Source organism: Martes martes (assembly GCF_963455335.1).
Source record: "Martes martes genome assembly, chromosome: 13".
Classification (NCBI taxonomy): Eukaryota; Metazoa; Chordata; class Mammalia; order Carnivora; family Mustelidae; genus Martes; species Martes martes.
In genome coordinates, this window is record NC_137901.1 from 24684107 (window position 1) to 24702931 (window position 18825).

The following is an 18825-nucleotide window of genomic DNA, read 5'->3' on the forward strand; positions in this document are numbered from 1 at the left end:
GGTCTCTGGAACCCAGGTCAAGGGACAAAGAGTGCGTAGGGCATTGTCCAGAGTTCTTTCACTTAGAGTTTTAATTTGCTTGGAGTGCCTTCTATTTCAAGGGCGCCATTGGTGGTGTGAGGCTAAGTGCTAACACCACCAATGGCTGTGAGGGAATAACCAGATAGATGACTTGGGTGAGAAGAAAGGTAAGATTGTGCCCAAGGGTTTTTCTGCACCATTAGAAGATCTAGAAGTGTCGCTCTTCAACCATTGCAGTACAACTGAGGGTGATATTCCCGCCCCCCTGAGAATTTTCTGATTATTGTAATCCTTTGCATCTTCTTAATTGTCCATTAACTAACCACTTTTAGGAGTACATGATCACATAATCAAATCTAACAAATGTTGGAAAATAAATGTCTCGTCTCTATCTAATAATACGTAATCCTGTCCTAGAACTACAACCCTGTTTTTAATTGACTGACATTTAAAATCCATAACTTTATTTCGGGATACCAGAAAAAGGAGAATTTTGAGACATTCCCTAAAAGGGCAATGCTTTTCCAGACCTTCTAAAACTTATTCCACACTCCCTTTCTCCTAGAGCTCCGCCTCCTTCCGAATCACGTTTCTCGGCTGGAAATCTCGCGAGAGATCGAGTTCTCATGAATTCTCCCAGGAGCCACCGGTCTTCCTCTTCCTCTCAGCGGCCTGGGGTGAGTGAGTGTTTGCCATGTCTCCGGGCTGCCGAATCCCCCGGTCATCGCCGCCATCCTGGCATCGGTGGCGCTGATGTCCGTGCCCCCGGGAGGAAGGCGTCTGCGGCTACTGATTCTTCGCTGAGGGCGATGTCCTTTGGTGCAGGGGGACGTGTCGGAGCAGAAGGCCGTGATGGGCGGGAATGGGGGTGACGAGGGGTACAGGCGGCCTGTCGTCAGTGCGGTTTCTGACTCCGGAAGGCCTGTGTCTTGCGATGAGTGCTGGCCGGGTACGCGGCGCGTGTGTGGCTGCAACGAGAGAACGTTTGGGGGGAATTAAAGTCGGGTTGAGCCTTTACGCGTTTGAACGGGTGTTTCAAGTTCGCTGGCGCTTCTTGTAATGGCCCAGAAGGACCAGGGGAGACGGCGGCACCCCTAGAGAGGGAGCGCCCTGCCACGCCGAGGCGTCCGGTCCTTTTACTCTTGAGGGATCCAGAGCAGGGGTTGGAACTATTTTCCTGCGGAGGGTCAGAGGGCTGCTGGGTCCGTGTTTTTAGTCTGTGTCAGCACTGCCGCAGGCCCTGGTAGATGCCGGGGGAGAAAAGGATGGCCGCGATGATGGCGTTTCTTAGGACACCTTTGGATTAACCGTGAAAACAAGTACTTTCTGAGCGGCTGTTGGTAGGAGTTCGTACGTACTTACGCTGCATCGGTTACAGTAAATACGTGTTGACAGAATTCCTCCCCCTCCCTTCCAGGTGACCTCTGAAAATGGTTCGCTATTCGCTTGACCCGGAAAACCCTACGAAATGTAAGTGAACAATATATTCTTTATTGGGGGGGGTGGTAAGAGGAACAGTGAGATACCCAAAATTAACCAAAACTTTCTTTTTTTTAGCATGCAAGTCAAGAGGTTCAAATCTCCGTGTTCACTTTAAGGTATGGGAATCAACTTTTATGGTTTAAGGGTTGTGTCACATGTTCCAGTGCATTCCCTCCCCCCCCCCCCTTCTGTAAAGGTGACTGCAGTGATGCGTTTCTTAGGACACCTTTGGATTTACCATGAAAATGAATCAGTTCTGAGCGGCCACCTTTGAGACATTGGTTCTGTAATTGTCAGTCTAATAATGAGCACTTCAAGGTTCATGGAATTTGGTAAAACTACAGGAGAACCACTTAAGCTAGTGTAGAGATCAAAATAGTGGGACACAAACAGTTACAACATGATGGGGTTAAAACGTACACTTCATAGGGGTTTGGGATTTATTTTCCTGTAACTTCAAGCCAATTCTCCCCGGCTTTTATTTACTTATTTTTTTTTAAAGGATATTATTTATTTATTTGAGAGGGAGAGAATGAGGGCCAGAGACCGCGAGAGGGGGAAGGCCCAGGGAGAAACAGACTCCCTGCTGAGCAGGGAGCCAGATGCAGGACTCATCCAGGGACTCCAGGATCGCGACCTGAGCAGAAGGCAGTCTCTTAACCCAACTAAGCCACTCAGGCACCCCTCCCAGGCTTTTAACCACAGATTTTTTTTTTTCTCCCCTCACTACATTACCTTAGCTTTGAAGAATGGGACGTCTTTGAGGCACCTTGATGGCTCAGTTATTAAGCATCTGCCTTTGGCTCAGATCATGATCCAGAGTCCTGGTATCGAGCCCCGGGAAGCTTGCTTCTCCCTCTCTTACTCCTACTCCCACTGCTTGTGTTCCTCTTTCACTGTGTCTCTGTCAAATAAATAAAATCTTTTTTAAAAAAAGGATGGGAAGCCTTTAATTCTGATTCAGCATAGACATTTTGAAAAACCTAGAATTGAATGTTTACTTGAAGAATTGTTATCCTTTAACATGGGTAACTCAGTTTTTACTGTTTATATTTAGAACACACGTGAAACTGCCCAGGCCATCAAGGGTATGCATATCCGAAAAGCCACCAAGTATCTGAAAGACGTCACTTTGCAGAAGCAGTGTGTGCCATTCCGTCGCTACAATGGTGGAGTTGGTAGGTGTGCCCAGGTGAGATTTTTTAGTTGCTATCTGAAATGACATTGTAACAGAACATGATTGGGTGGGGTAGGAATATTTAGAATCTGCCTTTAATCAGGTTCTTACTGGTTGCTGTGATGACCAACTTAGGACACCTTTGGATTAACCATGAAAAAAAAACTGTGTTCTGAGCAACCTTGATAAAATAAATTCATCTTGGTTGTAACACTGAATTAAATCGGGGGAATGAGTAATCACCTCTTGGATTTCTTTCAGGCCAAACAGTGGGGCTGGACACAAGGTCGGTGGCCCAAGAAGAGTGCTGAATTTTTACTGCACATGCTTAAAAACGCAGAGAGTAATGCTGAACTTAAGGTACCCAAACCATTAACATCTTTATATGTATACAACCTGGATGGTTGTTCAGTTACTGATGCTGTTGTCCCACATTTGTTTCTTTGTCTTGGTTTTCTCAGTAACTAAATTTCCCATTAATTTTTTTATTTAATCTCTACCTCTAATTTCCAGAAGACCAAAATTTTGTCTGTGAAGATCTTCAAAAGCATGGTCTTCAAGCTTAACTTTTCCCCTATAAGCCCAGTGCAAGAAAAAAACGCTTTCTCTCATGTATTTTACTCAAGGGTTTATAACCTCTCTAGTACCATAGACAATAATTTTTGGTGACAAGAGTTATGAATTTCACAAAATATTTGTAAATACAAACAGTAGAAATCATTTGGAACAAATAGAGGTTCCAAAATTATTGCTTTAGTAATGGTTAATGTGGTTTGCTGCCTATGTTCATAATGGAGAGACAGATTAAATTTAGTTAATAAAGGGGTCTGTCTCTTCTGTGCATTAGCCATTACCCTTTGCATTTGGAAATCTAGGCCAAAACTGGAGTTAATGTAGGTCTGGCTATAACCCTTCTAGCTGCTAAACCACACAGCCGAAATCCTGTTTTTCATCAAGGCGTAGAAATTGACACTATCAGATCTGCTCCCCTTAATGACTTTCAGGGAGGCCACTTAAAACTGCATATAGCATTGGGTTTTGATAAGTTACTTAGACTTAAGGAAAGATGCTTAAAATAAAGGTAAAAACAAGTGTTTGAACAGCTATGCTATGTAATTAAGAATTGCTTTGTAAAGGTGAGGGCTTGACCAGTGATCGGGTTTGTGGTGTTGAGGTAAAGGTGTTGATTTTGTTCTCCCTCTTCCCAGGGTTTAGATGTCGATTCTCTGGTCATTGAGCACATTCAGGTGAACAAAGCCCCCAAGATGCGGCGTCGGACTTACAGGGCTCATGGTCGGATTAACCCATACATGAGCTCTCCCTGCCACATTGAGATGATCCTTACTGAAAAAGAGCAGATTGTTCCTAAACCAGAAGAGGAGGTTGCACAGAAGAAAAAGGTAAACTACTCAGTCTTGGTCAGTTTTGTTTGTTTAGGATACTGGCTTTTTTGTATTATGTTATATCAGAACTATGTAATTATCTGCTGATGGCCCCACCTACATGTCCATAGCCACTTTAAATGCACTATGGGCAAAAAATGGGCCCTTCCCCTCTTCCTCACCTCTCCAAACTAGTCTTGTTTTCAGTAAATGATCAGTTTACTGTTCTTTTCTACTGTTTTGAGTTCTTTAAGCTGGGAACCTGGGAGTGATTCTAGACCCCCTCCCTTCATGCCTAATGAATTTAACTTCTGTTTTTACTGCTTAAATATATTGTCTTCCCTTCTTTTCTTTTTTTTTTTTTTTTTTAAGATTTCATTTATTTTCTTTTAGAAAGAGTTGGGGGTGGGTGGGGCAGAGGGAGAGACTCTCAAGCACAGACCTCCACTCCAGGTTTGGTCTCATGACCCTGAGTTCAAGAGCAAAAACCAAAAGTTGGACACTTGACACTTAAACGACAGAGCCACCCAAATGTCCCTATTGTCTTCCATTCTTGTTGCCACTTAGACATGGTCTCGCTGCCTGCAGTCTTCAGCAGACTTCGTACTTACTCTCATTTCCTTACATCTCTCCCTCCCCCTGTGCCATTTCTCTGTGCCAAAAGACTGGACTCCCTTTACATTAACATTTCCTATTTTTCCTGAGTTACAACCTACTCCTTTAAGATGTGGTGCAAGTTGCTCCAGGAAACTTGTAACAGACCTTTTATTTTTATTTCTTTCCCAGATATCCCAGAAGAAACTGAAGAAACAAAAACTTATGGCCCGGGAGTAAATTTGCACAGAATAAATGCAAATAAAAATAAAAGAGAATGTTGGTTGTCTTTTATTAAACGTATTTCAAGTATCCTCACAAAATGGATCAAATGAGTTTTCTTCTGATTAGAATTAGAAACATTCTTCTGTTTGTCCTGTGCCATTGTTAACAAACATGCTGTTTTGAATTTCTTGGTGTTTTGCATAATGGAATTTGAGCCTGGGCATATTTCTGAGTTTTATTCCAACCACTTTGAGATTTAACAGTACAGTTAATCCAATTACAATTTAATAGCTTTTATTAGATTGAATTGAGCATCCATTGCCAGGTAAATTTTTGGACATTTTTCATTATCCAAAAGAGGAACCGTGGCCAGTCTGCCGTCACTCCTCACCAGAACCTGTCCAGTCCTGAGCAACCACTGTGTGGATGTCTGTATATTTGCCTATCCTGGCCATTTCGTGCAAACAGCCCTCTTTCACTGACTTTGTAACTGCATGACATGTTCTCATTTCTTGTGGGTCCACGCCAAGAGCGTACTGCAGGATAAACATGAGAAACTGCCAAAGCTTTCCTACCACCTGTGAGGGTTCCAATTTCTCCAGTTGGTTTCCCGCTGTCCTAGTCGGTGTAAAGAGGTAGAACCCTTTACAGCGCTTTAAAGAATTTCCGACCTTGTGAAGAGCCACGACTGCTCTGGGTAACAGCGTAGCCCTCAAATGCAAATACAGTGACTTCCCCGATGGTGAACTTCATCTTTTCTCACGGTCTTGCATTTTGCTCGAGGATCCGGGGCAGAGAAGCCCCGCTCTTCGTCGCCTTCCGCAGGGCTTGAGCGCCTGGTGGCTGCGCCGGAAGCCAGGCCGCGCCTCCGCTTGTGCGTCACCGTTACGTCCTGGGGGCCCTGCGGCTGACGCAGGCGCGCCTTTGTCGGCCTCTTTTGCGGCGCCCATTGGCTCCGCGGCAGCACGTCCCTCCCCACGGAAGTGCGGTCATCTCCACTCGGACCCGGTGGTCGCAGGTGAGTGGGGCCCGGTGGGCCCGGGCGCCGGCTGGGGGTCGGGCGGAGGTGGGTGATGGCCCTGGTGCTGTGGAGCCGTTTCGCAGGCTCCAGCCCGGGCGGCGCTGAGCGAGCCCCACCCGCTCGCAGTTGGCCTGCTCTGCTCTCCCCGCGGCCTGCCGGCGCTCACGGGTCTACCCTGCTTGGTCCTCCAGACGCGCGCCCCTGTCTGCTCTTTCCACCGCCCCCCACCCGCCTGCTGACCTGCGTCCCGCCTCTGTCTTTCTGTGCGTTTATTCTTTCGGAGTGGTTGTCGGCTTCGCTTCGCTCCCCTGTCATCCTCACTAGCGTTTGCTCTTACTCTCTCCTGTCTTTTCAGGCCTTGTCTTGGACTCACCCTGTCCCGTAAAATGATGTGCTAAACTGGGTTACTTGGAGGGAGGTGGCGTTCCCCCACGGTACCTGCCCGATTTCTCACAGAGCCTCACCCTTTTCCTCTGTATTCCATTGTCTTGGACGAAGCCGAATGAAAGAAAATCTCTCTCCTCCAACAGTTTAAATCCATTTTCCTCGCTTTGTTGTACTATCTGAGAATTAGCTTGGTAAGAGCAAATAAAATATTTTATCAGTTTATCCTAGCCACCTTCTAAACCTTTGTAAGCTATGTTTTCCACATATGTGAAGTAAAAGCTCACCCTAAAGAGTCATGTAAGGATTGAGGGAGAGAGAAAATACAGTAGTTTCATCATGAAGAGAGCTAACAATGTTTATAAAAGCCATGATTATGACATAAGTGATTGGTAGCACTTGTTCCTGAGAATTTAAAACACCGTAAAGTAGGTAAAAATGAATCTGTGATGGACTTCCTGTCATTAACTTAACCTAGTTCTCGGAACACTATCAGTTGTGTGGAAGGGTTTATGTTGGGTTTTGAAGGCTTGATAGGAGGGGAATAACTTAATCACTGTATTTTTGCTAGGGAAAAAGGCAAGAGCATTGAGCTAGGAAACTAGAATTGGGAATTCTGGTCACAGCCACTCTGGTTACTATTTAGCTCTGTGTGAACTTTGGACACGTTGCAACTTTCTTTTGTGTGTGTGTGTGTGGTAACAACCTTTACATAGGACTTAATACATGCACACACTCTTCTGAGCTTTATATTCATTGCTGACATATCTAATCCACATTTACATCCCTGGGAGATAAGGCTATTGTCTTCATTTTCCACAGGAGGGCATCAAGGCAGACTCATTAAATAAATTGCCCAAGAACACCATCTCGAAAGTGGTGAAAGCAGGTCTCAAATCTGGGCAGCTGCAGCCAGTCGGCTCTGATTATTAGGCTGTTGTGTCTGTAAGAGTGCGAGATCTAAACCAGATCACCTCTACGTCTCTCGAGGTCAAATTCTAAATGTCTATGACAAAAATGATTCCTTGAAAAATGCTAAAAAAGACTCACTGCTCATTTTGACCAATTTCTATTAGAAAATATGCTCTTTAAAATTTTGAAACAATATTTTGGTAAATTCTTAAGTTGTTAACTTTAGTTTGACTAGGGGATTGTTTTAGAGAATCCAGCTATGAATCCTTTATAAAACAGCTGATCAATCCTTAATATACATTTATATTTACTTGTTTGTAACTCTTTTTTTTTTTTTTTTTTTTTTTTAAAGATTTTATTCATCTATTTGACAGACAGAGATCACAAGTAGGCAGAGAGGCAGGCAGAGAGAGAGGGAGAAGCAGGCTCCTTGCTGAGCAGAGAGCCTGATGCGGGGCTCGATCCCAGGACCCTGGGATCATGACCTGAGCCGAAGGCAGAGGCTTTAACCCACTGAGCCACCCAGGCGCCCCTACTTGTTTGTAACTCTTATAATTCGTTTCAAAGTGACATTACTTTGGGTTATCTGTACCACTGCTCACTTGTGTTGTGAATATTTCAATTGCTTTAGTGTAGTCATGGTGCTGACTCCTTTGCCAGCAAGCTACTAAATTTATAATATTTTGAAAATTAATTTTAACATCCTGAATTATTAGCTTTATGCAGTGTTCTGAAGCTTTTTAGATTTTCAGGCCTACTCTAAGGGATTAAAAATTCCTGTAAATTTAAGAGGTCTCTAGTTCAGTAGTACATTATGAAAGTAGTATTGGTTCTTTTTCAAGAAATTGCTGATTTGAAGAAATTCCAAGATAATTTCTAATCTTTGAGGAAATTAGAGGTGTTAACTTTTTTAAAAAAGATTTTGTTTGAGGGATGCCTGGGTGGCTCAGTTGGTTAAGCATCTGCCTTCAACTCTGGTCGTGATCCTGGGGTGCTGGGATCGAGTCCTGCCTTGGGCTCCTTGCTCAGCAGGGAGCCTGCTTCTCCCTCTGCCTGTTCTGCCTGCAGCTCTCCATGCTTTTGCTCTCTCTCTAACTAATAAATAAATAAAATCTAAAAAAAAAAAAAAAAAGATGTATTTGAGAGAGAGCCCCTATGCATGCATGGGGGGAGGGGCAAAGGGAGAGACTCTCAAGCAGATTCCCTGCTGAGCGCTGATTTCCCAGCTCAGGAGCTTGATCTCATGACCTGAGCTGAAACCAAGAGTCAGACCCTTAACTGACTGAGCCCCCCAGGCCCCGCTAGAGGTGTTCATTTTTTGAAATGGACAATGTACTTACAATAATACTAACACCAAATAAAATATTTTTATTACTCAGTTTACCTTAATTGTTATTAAAACGAAAAAAGCAAATATATCAAAGATTTGTTGTCTAGGAAAGTCCTGCTGGTTTGCAGCCTACAGGTCTTCCAAAGTGGTATCTTTTTTTTTTTTTTTTTTTTTTTTTTAATTAAGTCAGCAGTAGAACTCCAGTGCTGTTTCTTTCTTTCTTTCTTTCTTTTTTTAAAGATTTTATTGATTTATTTGAGAGAGAGACACAGCAAGAAAGGGAACACAAGCAGGGGGAGTGGGAGAGGGAGAAGCAGGCTTCCCGCCGAGCATGTGGGGCTCGATCCCAGAACACTGGGATCATGACCTGAACCGAAGGCAGACACTTAACAACTGAGCCACCCAGGCAACCATCAAAGTGATATCTTAATGAATTTCTTATTACAGGATTTGCCCTTAGCCTTGGAGGTTTAGCTAATAAATACTGTCAGTCTCTGAAGATGGTGAGGTGGAGTTTTGAGAATTACAGGAGTTGATAAAGGCAAAGAGCCTAACTGCCTAGTACTCAGCAGAAGTTAATATCTTAGCTTTATCCTTAAATTTATGGTTGGGAAGCAGTGATTGGAGAGTTTTGGAGGCAGGCACCTCACTGTTATTTTCATGTCTACCGCCTCTTATTCCTTTATAGAAAGCAACGCTTTTATTTAATAGATTTGTGCATTTAGCTAATAAATAATTTAGATTTTCCCTTTAATGTAGAAATAGTCCTTTCAAGTATCTTCATCTAGGTAAATGCCTTTAGTTGTTATTCTGTGATGACCTGATTTGCTTTCTTGCGCACGTCAGCAGCTCAGGAGCTCCAGCCTGGGAGGATGGTGTGCATTCCTTGCATCGTCATTCCGATTCTGCTCTGGATCTACAAAAAATTCCTGGAGCCCTACATATACCCTCTGATTTCCCCCTTTGTTAGTCGTATGTGGCCTAAGAAAGCTCTTCGAGAATCCCACGATAAAAACAAAGGCAAGGTAGACTGTAAGGTAAGAACATTAAAATACCTTGACTAAGGGCAGGTGGGGAGGGTGATACAGTCAGGGGAAATTACTTGCCTTTGAAAAGGCATGTTTTTGGAACCAGAAACTTCATTTTAATTTCTTTTTTTCTTTAATTTTTTTTTTTTTGGTTAAAGATTTTATTTATTTAGAGAGAGAGTATGAGCCGGGGATGGGGTCGGGGCAGAGGGACAGATAGAGAAAGAATTCTAGGCGGTCTCCATGCTCAGCATCAAGCCCTTTGTGGGGCTCTCTCCTATGACCCTGAGACCATGATCTGAGCCTAAATCAAGAGTTAAACCAACTGAGTTACCCAGGAGTTTAGGCTTAATTTTTTTTTTTAAGATTTTATTTATATATTTGACAGAGAGAGAGCATAAGCAGGGGGAGCTGCAGGTAGAGGGAGAAGGAGAACCAGGCTTTCCCGCTGAGCAGGGAGCCTGATAAGGGACTCCATCCCAGGCCCCCGGGATCATGACCTGAGCCGAAGGCAGGCACTCAACCAACTGAGTCAACCAGGTGCCCCAATTTCTTTTTTTTAAATAAAAGATTTAGGGTGTTTTTTAAGTAATTAACATTTGGTTTAAACTAAGGTTTTAAACTAGACTTCTGATTAGTGTGTTTGTTCCTTGTCTTATAGCCAAGATAATTACCAATATTTCTTGGCTGGTAAGAGTAATAATAATAAATATCTAATGGACGAGAAGAGATAAAATATGCCAGTTTCACTGATTGATAACTTTGGTGAGAGATTCAGTTGGAAGGATCATAGAGATTTAAAAAAAAAACAAAATGGGTAGCCTGCATGGCTCAGTTGGTTAAGCATCTGCCTTCAGTCAGGTCATGATCCCAGGGTCCTAGGATTGGGTCCGCTGTTGGGCTCCCTGCTCAGCTAGGAGCCTGCTTCTCCCCTTGCTTGTACGCTCTATCATATAAATAAATAAAATCTTTAAAAAAAATAAGAAATAAACAAAATGAAGTTATTTTTTAAAATGAATATTTGGACAGCTGTTTTTAGCATTGGTTCTTGTTAAGTTCGACTTCACCTGTGTTTTGTACTAATTTAGTCTTCCTGCACATTTCTAGAAGCAGAGTTTTTTCATAGACGACTTCTTATAATGAGTTGTAATATCTAAAATGTTCTTTTTTTTTTAATTTTAGGGCACAGACATAAATGGATTACCAACAAAAGGTCCGACGGAAATCTCTGATAAAAAGAAAGACTAAAGTGATTGTTCCAAAGGATCTCATTGTTTTAAAAATGGACCGGATAATATGAAGCACCTTGCTTGCAATTGTCTCTGACCTTTTTCTCTCTGAGACCAGAATTTGGGATAGATGGCTTAGATACTCCCCTGATACTAATCAGGAAATACATGATATTTATATTTAAAAAGTGTTTAGTTATATTTAATGATCTCATTCCTGAGTTCCTATTTCATTAAAGTAGCTTCCATTTCTATTATCGCAGTTATGAATAAATAGAAGGTTTGTGCCAGTAGACACTGCTACTAAACCAGTGCTCAAAAATCCTTTTGTTCAGGCTCTTTGAATTTGAGCGGAGTACAGTGTTACGGTGAAACAGCGCAGTGAGACTGTACGGTGAAAGGAGGGGGTTTGGGGAGATGATGAGGACTTCAAACATAAAAATATAATTACTGCCCAGTGGAACGGAGCAGCCTACTTCTGATAGTAATTCCCGCTTATTGCTCTGAGGAAAATAGAAAAGACGGGGAAATCGGGAAAACGCCTTTGAAAAATGGAATACCTTTTACAAAAATATCTAATGTATATTATAAAATTCTAATCCTTGTTGCATTCCTTCTGTTCTTACAAAGTATATTAAATATTCAGTTTAGTTTGTGGTTCTTTTTTCCTTTGCAGTTTAAATATTTAAAACGGACATCTATTGCCATATCAAAAAGCACAAATACACGGTGATAGCATCTGCATAGTCCTACAACAACAATCTTTTCTTTTTTTATTTTTAAAGATTTTATTTATTTATTTGACAGACAGAGATCACAAGTAGGCAGGGAAGCAGGCTCCCTGCTGAGCAGAGAGCCCGATTTTGGGGGGCGGGGGGCGAAGGCTTTAACCCACTGAGCCACTTAGGTGTCCCAGTCTTGTCTTTTTTTAAAGAGTACATTGTATCCATTGTTGTCACATAACAAGACACTCCAGAATTTAGTGTTTGTTTTTTTAAAGATTTAGTTTATTTATTTGACACACAGAGAAAGATCACAAGTAGGCTGAGCAGCAGGCAGAGAGAAGGGGAAGCAGGCTCCCTGCTGAGCAGAGAGCCTGACGCAGGGCTCGATCCCAGGACCCTGAGATCATGACCTGAGCCGAAGGCAGAGGCTTAGCCCACTGAGCCACCCAGGCACCCCAAGAATTTAGTGTTTTTTAACACAGGACTGGGTAGTTCTTTGCTGCTCTGGGTCTCCATATGGTCTTTCATCCCTGTCCTTCACATAAGTGTGGGGATGTATAAATATTCAAAGATGATGAACCTTATCTTTATATCGTATGTATTCTCTGTGGGGTTAGAAGTCCTCAGTCCTAACTGAGGCTCCTGTTAAGCTGTGTGTATGGTTAAGTCATTGATCCATCCTTGATTTCATTGATACAAATGATTTCATTTGGATACAAATCAGTAGCTTCTAGTTTTTCTGCTCCAACCCACCTAAAGGATAAGATAAATCCCCTTTAGCAACTATATTCAGTTGATTAGATTGTGGTGGGGGTTTTTTGCATAGGGTAGCCCCTGATTAGGTTTTTTTTAAGGTATTAAAAACTATATTATAAAAAAAGGAAATGTTGGGACACTTGGCTGGCTCAGTCAGTGGAGCTTGCAACTCTTGATCTCGGTGTTGTGGGTCCAAGCCCCACGTTGGGTGTAGAGATTACTTAAATTCTTAGGAAAAAAAAAGTTCATAGTAAAAGAATGGGAGAGCAAGTTAAATGAACAGTTAATGTTCTTTCTCTACCCTTATTCTAGCTCCAAAGATGTAACCACTGTTAGTTTTCTGTGTACCTTCTACCAACCTTTTTTTTTTTTTAAAGTAGGCTCCACACTGGGTGTGGTGCCCAGTGCAGGGCTTGAACTAATGACCCTGAGATCAAGACCTGAGCTGAAATCACAAGTCAGATGCTTGACTGACTGAGCCACTCAGGTGCCCCTCTAGCAGCTTTCTTAATTTGTTTTTATTAAATATATCATTTCTAAAAAAATTGTCATATTTTAAGGCTTATTACATCATACTTCCTTAGTCCCCAAAGGCATTACTCATTTAGCTGTTGCTGTGTCTTGTCGTTTATCTCCATATTTCTAAATAATAGATAAATACATACTGCTATTTTTGGAGTTGTCAGCTATTAACTTTCTGCCATGGTTCAGATTCTGTGGTCTTACACTGTAAGTCCCTCTACGTCTACACCTCCTTCTAATATGTTTTTGTAAATTTGGGTTGTCATTAATTAGTATATCATCACGAGTACACCAGCTGCCTTCCATTTGCCCCTCCAGATCTGCTGCCTTTACCCTACTTTGATGCCCAAGAAACTATGAACTACATCAACAGACTCTAGACTCTGTTGAGTTTTCCCAGTGGGGCTCTGTAGGGGAGGAAGGGAAGTCAAGTGGAAGGTCAGGTTACCTACTCCCTCTGCTGCCTCTCTCCTGGTTCTCTTCACCGATAATTGGTTCCTCAGCCAAAAGTCCTGCACCTCAAGTTGGCCAACTGCGTGTGACTTCATTTGTCACTAACCTCTCCCTCACTCTGTCCTTTCGGGCCTGATAGGGGTGATCACATCTCTTACTGCTGGTTCTGGGTTACTGTGTTATCTCAAGGGTGCCATCCACTTTCTGGGATGCTGACTTACACCATTAGCATCAGGAACTCCTCACTGTAGAGTATGTGCGTGAACTAGTCTCCGCTTATCGTCAGCTTCTACGGTTTCCATTACCTGCTGTCAGCCACGATCTGGAAGCAGGTGATCCTCCAGGTGTATGGTCAGGTCAACAGTAGCCTAACAGCTACAGCACAATGCCAACTCCTTCACCTAATTTCAGCTCATGTAGGCATTTTATCCTCACGTCATCACAAGAAGAAGGATAGGTACAGTGAAGTAAGATATTTTGAGAGTGATCACATTCACAGCTTGTTACGGTAGGTGATAATTGTTCTGTTAATGTTAATCTCTTACTGGAATTTATTTTAAGTTGTCTTAAAAATTTTGTTTATTAGAGCAAGAGCGGGGAGAGGGGCAGAGGGGGAAGCAGACTCCCCATTGATCAGGGAACCCGATGCGGGTTCCCATCCCAGGACCCTGGGATCATGACCTGAGCCAAAGGCAGACGCTTAGCAACTGAGCCACCCAGGCGCCCTGCTGTGTCTGATTTATAAATTAAACTTTGTCATAGGTATATACGTGTAGGGAAAAACAGTACGTCTAGGGTTCGGTGCTATCCTCGGTTTCAGAAATCCACTATGTGTCTTGGGATGAATGCCCCACACATAAAGGGGGACTACTATAGTGTGACTGTGTTTCACATACAAGCATTGCTTTCCGGGAGTTACTAATTACCTCTCTCCCCACACACATCCTCTCCTGACTTGTTGCGGAGGCCTGGCACGCAGGGGCGGTTTTGGGGACTTTCCTTTACCACTCTGTGCTGGATCTCTTGATTCCTGGATTCCACATCCTCTTTCTTCATTTGCACTCTCATTTTTTTCTGTAGCACACCAGTTTTCTAATTCAATATTCTTGGAGGTTGAGTATGAATAATTTTGAAAATTTCCCTGGATCATGCTGGTTCCTGGAAGTCCACCTTCCTAAGAATTGCTGGTCTTCTGAGGCCTTTGCCCTTCTTAACAGTCATACCCAAGCACTAGTTCCCAGTCTCGTGTTTTCCAAACTAGTAAAAAAAAAAGTTTTTAAAAGGATTGGGGGGACTGATACTAATACATAGTTGACAACTTTATTTGGCCTGCTAAGAGTATTTTAAGAAGGTATAATATATTATCACCATTATTTCATAAGACATTTTGACACCAAAAGAATGAAAATATGAGAATAAAGGAAAACAATAGCTCATTAGTTTGAATAAATTTGTGAAAAATTTTTATGGAAAATTCACTGTTTTGTCCATAATTGTATGTCCTTTTTTTTTTTTTTTTTTTTTTTTTTGGGCTCCTGGGTGACTCCATCGTTAAGCATCTGCCTTCAGCTCAGGTCTTCTGAGATCAAGCCCCACATCGGGCTCCCTGCTCAGCGGGAAGCCTGCTTGCCCTCTCCCACTCTCCCTGCTTTTGTTCCTTCTCTCACTGTCTCTCTCAAATAAATAAATGAAATCTTTAAAAAAATTTTTTTGAAGAGATTTACTTGAGAGAACATGCTCACGAGCAGGGAGAGGGGCAGAGGGAGAGGGACAAGCAGACTCCCCACTGAGTGCAGAGCCTGATACGGGGCTCCAACCTAGACCCCAAGATCACAACCTGAGCCAAAATCAGATGATTAGCTGACTGAGCCACCCAATCGCCCCTTTATTTTTCTTCTTTTTATAGTTGACTGGTAAAAACATCACCTACCCTTAGACTGGATTTGGTAGCCACTGTTCTATACCACACAAGTGTTCTCTTCTCCCAAAATACCTGTCCCACCATCTGTTAGTCATGTTTCCAGGGTGCATTTCTAGTAAAATCTACTGTGTTAAACACAAACACCTGGCACTGTGCACTAGTATGTCACATGTATGGTCTCATCTGCTTCTTGGAAAACCTTGAAATACAAAGAAATAGGAACATAGAGTTTAAAGATGTTACATGGAGCATCCAGAATTTCAAAACTATCCTCTTAGGTCTAAAATATTGATCCTTTATGAAGCAGTCACAGCTCCTAAGACCTGTAAGATCTCAGTGGGAATAACTGAGCAGAAATGGAGAGGGGCTGTGCGTCGGGCAGTGTTTGTGGACCTGTTTTCAAGTTTCAGTTTTGCTCTCCTTGCACCAGTGTGACTGACTTACCTAGTTTTCAGTGGCTTATTTTTGCCTTAGCTCATTTTAACAGCACTTCCGGTCTCTCTGTGAGACAGGCTCATTTTCCCAGCTAATTCTTCAAGGCTCACCTGAAAGACTCAGTTTTTGTCCCATTTTCTTCATTACTAAGCTGCCTTCCTCCAAAACAGAGGTGAGTCAGCACTTCCTCAAAGAGACTACCACTGACCAGCTGGTCAACTTGACAGATTGACAGGATTGAAAAGTACTTTTTTAACCACTGATCTTAAGCCTTCTGAACTCTCTACAGCTAAATGTTCTGAGTGCATTCATAATCAAAAGGAAAGAAGGTCCCTCGTAGTTTCCTCCCCAGGGAGCTACTGGTTTCCATTCTCAAAGCTTTATTCATTGGCATAGTGACAGCTTCTTAAGACAAAAGACTTTGGGAAAACCTAAATGAAGCAAGAGGTTAAAATTAAGTAGGTAAAATGGGGCGCCTGGGTGGCTCAGTGGGTTAAAGCCTCTGCCTTCAGCTCAGGTCATGATCCCAGGGTCCTGGGATCGAGCCCTGCATCATCGGGCTCTCTGCTCAGCAGCGAGCCTGCTTCCCTTCCTTTCTCTCTGCCTGCCTCTCTACCTACTTGTGACCTCTGTCTGTCAAATAAATAAATAAAATCTTTAAAAAAAAGTTAAGTAGGTAAAAAACTGTAGGGAAATGGAAGGGCCAGTGTGTGGTAGAGCAGACACAAAATACACTAAATACACCAAATGAGAGCATCGGTCTAGAGGTAGTCAGAAATCCCTGACTACCTCTAGACCGATGCTCTCATTTCTACTATGGTTAAGGGAGGTAGCCAAGATGCTGGAACAGGGCAAGAGTGGGGTCTCCTGTAGGATTGCTATGTACAGTTGTGCTGAACGTGCACTGCCCAACTTCAGAGGGCACCATTCACATGGACAACAATGTAAATGATGCCCTTAGACCTATGCATTACACACCCACAGCTACAGACAGAAGTCCTGCTCCTCACTTGTAATTCAGCAGGTGATGTTTCATACTTATTTGGTGTGTTCCTTTTCTTTTGCCGCATAATAGATTATCACAAATTTAGTGGTTTAAAACAGCACAAATTCATCACCTCACAATTTTTGTAGGTCAGAAATTGATGTTGTATGGCTGGATTCTTCACTCAGGGTTTTACCAGGCTGAAAACAGGATGTTGGCGGGCCTGCAGTTCTCATCTGGGCTCCCAGGCTTGCTGGTTGTCAGCAGAATCCATTTTCTTGCTGTCATAGGACAGGTCCTGGTTTTCCTTCTTGTCAGCTAGGGATCACTGTTAGCTCCCAGAGGCTGCTTGTAGCTCTTGGCATGTGGCTCCCATAGACAGCTTACAACATGGGTGTTCGCTTTCTTCCAGGGCAGCTGGAGCATGTCCCTCTGACTTCTAATCTCCCTTGAATCAATTAGATCTGCCTAAATAATCTGTTTTAAGATCAGCTAGTTTGGGACCTTAATTACATCTGCAAAATCCCCTCAACATCTGTTAGTATTTGATTGGTATTTGATTGGTGTTGGAAAGACAGTATGTCTATCAGGGACCAGGTATCCAGGGGCACCAGCTTAGAAGTCTGCCTACTACACTTGTCCCCTTTCCTGACTAATTATTCTAGTACTTCAATCACTTGGGAATCCATCTGGGCTCTGGATACCATGATCTCCACCGATCAGTACATCCAGACTTCACTGGTTTTTTGTTTGTTTGTTTGTTTGTTTGTTTTTAAGATTTTATTTTTTTATAGGCAAAGAGGCAGGCAGAGAGAGAGGGGAAGCAGGCTCCCTGCTGAGCAGAGAGCCCAATGCGGGGTTCGATCCCAGGACCCTAAGATCATGACCTGAGCCAAAGGCAGAGGCTTTAACCCACTTAGCCACCCAGGTGCCCCAGACTTCACTGGTTTTAAACTCTGAAGAGTTTAGTTTATAGTCTTGAAATTCAAGGAGCTATTCAGCCTTTTCTGACCCCAAATTGGATGGCTAGAAATAATTTCAGGTAGAGGGGAAGAGAAAAGTAATTAAATAGTATATTTCATAGAAGAAGGGCCACAAATATATAGAAACACATGTTTTAGCTGGGAAATGCAAATTAAAACTACAATGAGAAGCCACCAAAATGCTTAAAATTAAAGATCAGGTGTTGGGAGGATGAACAGAAGAGGTTCCTATAAACTGCTGGTGGGAGTGTAAATTGGTACAACCACTTTGGGAAAGAATCTGGCATAATCTGGTGAAGCTGAACATGCCTATACACTCTTTCCTAGAGTTTATATTCCTACAATCTAGATTCCAGAGAAAACTATATACCTGTGTATCAGTAAACATACAAGAATGTTCTTAAAAACACTGTTTATGTAATAACCCAAACAAAACAAAACGAAACAACCCACAAAAAGTTCATCTAAAAATAGGAAGGATAAATAAATTGGTGTGAATAAGCCCCATTATCACGCTGTAAGTGGGGTTAAAAAAATCCCATTGTGTAAACAGAGGGATAATACACTTTGAGATTAATGAAATGATGGGACAAGCTTGCTTAGTTTACCTGATCCAGAGCCAATCAGCAATTATTTGATATCCAAATTCACAAAATATGCATATACTAGAATACTATGCAACCATAAAAAATACATGAACTCAGAAGTCATCTGTGTTGCTAAAGTATGAATTGTTAAAATATGTGTTGTTAATGTATGAATAGTGATTACTTCTGAGGGATATTAGTTGGAAAGGAGAACAAGCGAAATTTCTAGTGCTCTGGAAATGTCCTATATTTGTTTTTTTTAAGATCTTGTTTTTAGGGGTGCCTGGGTGGCTCAGTGGCTCAGTGGATTAAGCCTCTGCCTTCGGCTCAGGTCATGATCCCAGGGTCCTGGGATTGAGCCCCACATCGGGCTCTCTGCTCGGCAGGGAGCCTGCTTCCTCTTCTCTCTCTCTCTCTGCCTGCCTCTCTGCCTACTTGTGATCTCTCTCTGCCAAATAAGTAAATAAAATATTTTTAAAAAAATCTTGTTTTTAAGTAATCTCTACATCCAATATGGGGCTCAAACATACAAGCCTGAGATCAAGAGCCCCATGTTCTCCAAACTGAGCCAGCCAGGTGCTGATTGGAAATTTTCTATATCTTGATGTGAGTGGTAGTTACCCAGTATGTAGGTGGTAAAGACTTAGATATATCCCTAACATTTGACAATTTA

At 42.5% G+C, this 18825-nt stretch overlaps 2 protein-coding genes across 7 annotated transcripts; both read left to right on the plus strand.

Moving 5' to 3' along the window:
• The first annotated feature begins 607 nt into the window (after positions 1-607).
• Positions 608-4934, plus strand: RPL17 (ribosomal protein L17). Of its 3 annotated transcripts, none has more exons than XM_080821866.1 (7): positions 608-698; positions 1439-1491; positions 1579-1619; positions 2561-2695; positions 2942-3040; positions 3889-4080; positions 4849-4934. In XM_080821866.1, exons 2-7 carry the CDS (start codon positions 1452-1454, stop codon positions 4894-4896), a joined length of 555 nt encoding a protein of 184 aa, XP_080677992.1. In that variant the 5' UTR covers positions 608-698; positions 1439-1451; the 3' UTR covers positions 4897-4934. The 3 variants fall into 3 exon arrangements, with proteins under 3 accessions (XP_080677992.1, XP_080677991.1, XP_080677993.1); XM_080821865.1 differs by having other exon boundaries at positions 683-970; XM_080821867.1 differs by lacking the exon at positions 608-698 and having other exon boundaries at positions 1160-1491.
• Positions 4935-5774: 840 nt separating this feature from the next.
• On the plus strand, positions 5775-11442 carry LOC308354433 (UPF0729 protein C18orf32 homolog). 4 transcript variants are annotated; one of them, XM_080821869.1, is made up of 3 exons: positions 5775-5899; positions 9375-9565; positions 10739-11442. In XM_080821869.1, exons 2-3 carry the CDS (start codon positions 9401-9403, stop codon positions 10802-10804), a joined length of 231 nt encoding a protein of 76 aa, XP_080677995.1. In that variant the 5' UTR covers positions 5775-5899; positions 9375-9400; the 3' UTR covers positions 10805-11442. The 4 variants fall into 4 exon arrangements, with proteins under 4 accessions (XP_080677995.1, XP_080677994.1, XP_080677996.1 ...); XM_080821868.1 differs by having other exon boundaries at positions 5793-5899; positions 9378-9565; XM_080821870.1 differs by lacking the exon at positions 5775-5899 and adding an exon at positions 6351-6480.
• The last annotated feature ends 7383 nt before the right edge of the window (positions 11443-18825 follow it).